We start from the raw sequence: 2500 nt of genomic DNA on the forward strand, positions 1-2500 counted from the left end.
TAAGATAAAGCATCTCTTTGTATAATATTTTGGCTCGTGAATTTCACGGAAGGAGATCACGATGTCCCGCAGATGTTACCGTGTTATTGGCAAACTTTCTTGAAAAAATCTCCTTTTATTAAGTGCAACAGGATACAACGAATGCTAATTTGGCGCTGCATGCAACATCTTACATTTCTTTTTTATGAATTCTAATCCCATTGCTATTCATTTGCATTTCGTTCAGAAGGTGCTACTTTGCCCCAGGATGGGTGCGAGTACTGACATCCTGTCGTCCATTTATTTGTTGGTTTCTCGTCGGGGGTATGATTCCCGTCGTTCATTTTTAGAAACAACGTGCTTGGGACAGCTTCTCGCGGGCCTTCGAGGTGAATTTCTATTTCGTCAAAAATGTGTCTGTTTGTTTGACCTCACTGGGAGCGGAGGGAATTCGCACGGGATAGAGAGGTCGTCGAGAGAAACGGACGGGCGCGGAGTTCCCTTACTTCACTCTCGCAGGAAAGGAATCACGCCCTTTGAGCTGGAGCTGCTGAAGATGTCGCGCGCGCAGAGAGAGATAGAGAGATGAAGTAAGTTAACGTAAACGCCCCCCCCCCCCCCTCTTCCAGGTATTCCTTGGAGCGGCACGAGGGCAACCGATCCCAGAAGTGGAAGCTGGTGATCCGCGACGTGCAGCTGGCGGACCAGGGCCAGTACCGCTGCCAGGTGTCCACTCAGATCCCCATGGTCATCTCTGTCACCCTCAACGTCACTGGTAAGGAGCCACGTCAAAGAGACGAGCGAGCGCTTGCTTGCAAATAAGGGCATATATAGAAAAAAATCTTCTAAAATTAGTGGCGTACCTGGTGGAGGCATAATTACTTGAAAAGGCTCCCCTGGCCCCGAGGGGATCTCAAGATCATCTGGAGTCAGAGGCTCCTTTAATACCCTGCAATGAATATGACTAAACTTCCGTGATCTCACAGAACCCCAGCAACCCTCCAAAAGCTCATTCGGTTATGAGCCTTAATCGGTACCGGCTCAAGTCTATATGTCAATACATGATTATTCCCATATCGATTATAAACCTAAAATACTAGGCTAGGTTTTTTTCTTTCAAAGAAAGTGTACTTGTACATGACATTTTAATTTATCTTTTATATTTAGTGGCATGGGGACCATTTCATTTTCAAATTCTCAATTCCAGTTGCCTTTGCCCCATGTTTCACCAAACCTCACTGAATGTTAGAGGAAACCCTCAAGGACCCAGAATCCCGGATCCCAAAGTCTGTCGCTACAGCCCTATCTAAAATATATTTCGATAGGTGTGATTTCAAGACAGGAGAAGTAAGCATTCCCATAAATTTCTGGTTAAGGCGTCGGTAATGTTTGAATATCAGTGTTAAACTTGATCCTTGAAGGCTATTGTTATGACTAGATTTCTTAAAAATCATTTTACTTTATAATATCAGATACAAAAAATAGTCCGGTAAGGAGCTACTTCTGTCATCATAGTTACATTAGATTTTCCCTGATGGAGCCAAGAATCAATTTACAAAGTGTCAGACACTGATCTTTTATTTTTGAATTCTCCAGGTTAACAACTCGGTATCCCTTCAATGAGTTAACTTTAATTACGTAAGCTAACAGCCTACCGCATCTGCCTTAAAGCCGCTCCTCTCCCCCCCAGAGCCCCGGGCCCGCGTGGTGGACGAGCGAGGCACCAAAGTGCACGAGAAGCACTACAACAGCGGCAGCATGATCGAGCTCAAGTGCGAGATCGAGAGCGTTCCGTTCCCGCCGGCGGCGGTGTCGTGGCGGCGCGACGCGACGCTGCTCTCCTTCAACACCTCCCGGGGCGGCATCAGGTGAGTTACGCGGCGGCGGCGCTTCTGCGTGCATCATCGCGGAAGTCATCGGCGGCTCGAGCGCCCCGACCGGCGCCTCAATATGCCCTGATGGAGCGCCTCTCGCCAGATACGGTTATGGCCCTCAATATGCAGAGCTGCTTAGCATATTAGCGCAGTATATATTGACGGCGAGGCTACGTCACGCTGTACCTCGTGCGTCACGGAATGCATTAGCCTAGGGCAGATTTAGACGAAGATTCCCGTTGCATCTTTGTTGCTCATAGTGCCTCTCTCCCGTGTCAGCGTGAAGGGCGATGCCGCCTCTGGCTACATCAGGAGCCGCCTGTACGTGGCCGACGCCTCCCCGGCCGACTCCGGGCTGTACTCCTGCTGGTACGGGAACTACACCAGCGACACAGTCTCCGTCCATGTCATAGCCGGTGAGTGTGCTTGGCCGCTAAGAACTTCTAGAAGGTAGCTCATATGCTGTGGAACTTCTAGGAAGCAATAAAGACACGCTAGTTTCAATCCAAAGATGTAACGCTGACATCAACAGGTGGTGCTAAAACTTCCACCTGATGCTGTAACATCTACAGCAACAGGTGGATACTAATAATCTACGTTCGCTGTGCAGGGCGAACGCCGGTTTTATACAGCACTTCCAATCGCTG

The 2500-nt window shown here is 48.6% G+C and overlaps 1 protein-coding gene across 1 annotated transcript in view; it reads left to right on the forward strand.

Annotated features, from left to right (window-relative positions):
• Positions 1-247: 247 nt before the first annotated feature.
• The window catches only part of LOC125034487, a 6776-nt gene continuing 4523 nt past the window's right edge, over positions 248-2500 (forward strand). The window contains exons 1-7 of the mRNA XM_047626312.1: positions 248-303; positions 609-754; positions 966-995; positions 1147-1265; positions 1465-1468; positions 1670-1847; positions 2133-2269. Coding sequence (XP_047482268.1) covers positions 248-303; positions 609-754; positions 966-995; positions 1147-1265; positions 1465-1468; positions 1670-1847; positions 2133-2269 — 670 coding nt within the window. The remainder of the gene's footprint in view (positions 304-608; positions 755-965; positions 996-1146; positions 1266-1464; positions 1469-1669; positions 1848-2132; positions 2270-2500) is intronic.

Source organism: Penaeus chinensis, chromosome 2 (assembly GCF_019202785.1).
Source record: "Penaeus chinensis breed Huanghai No. 1 chromosome 2, ASM1920278v2, whole genome shotgun sequence".
In the NCBI taxonomy this organism is placed as follows: Eukaryota; Metazoa; Arthropoda; class Malacostraca; order Decapoda; family Penaeidae; genus Penaeus; species Penaeus chinensis.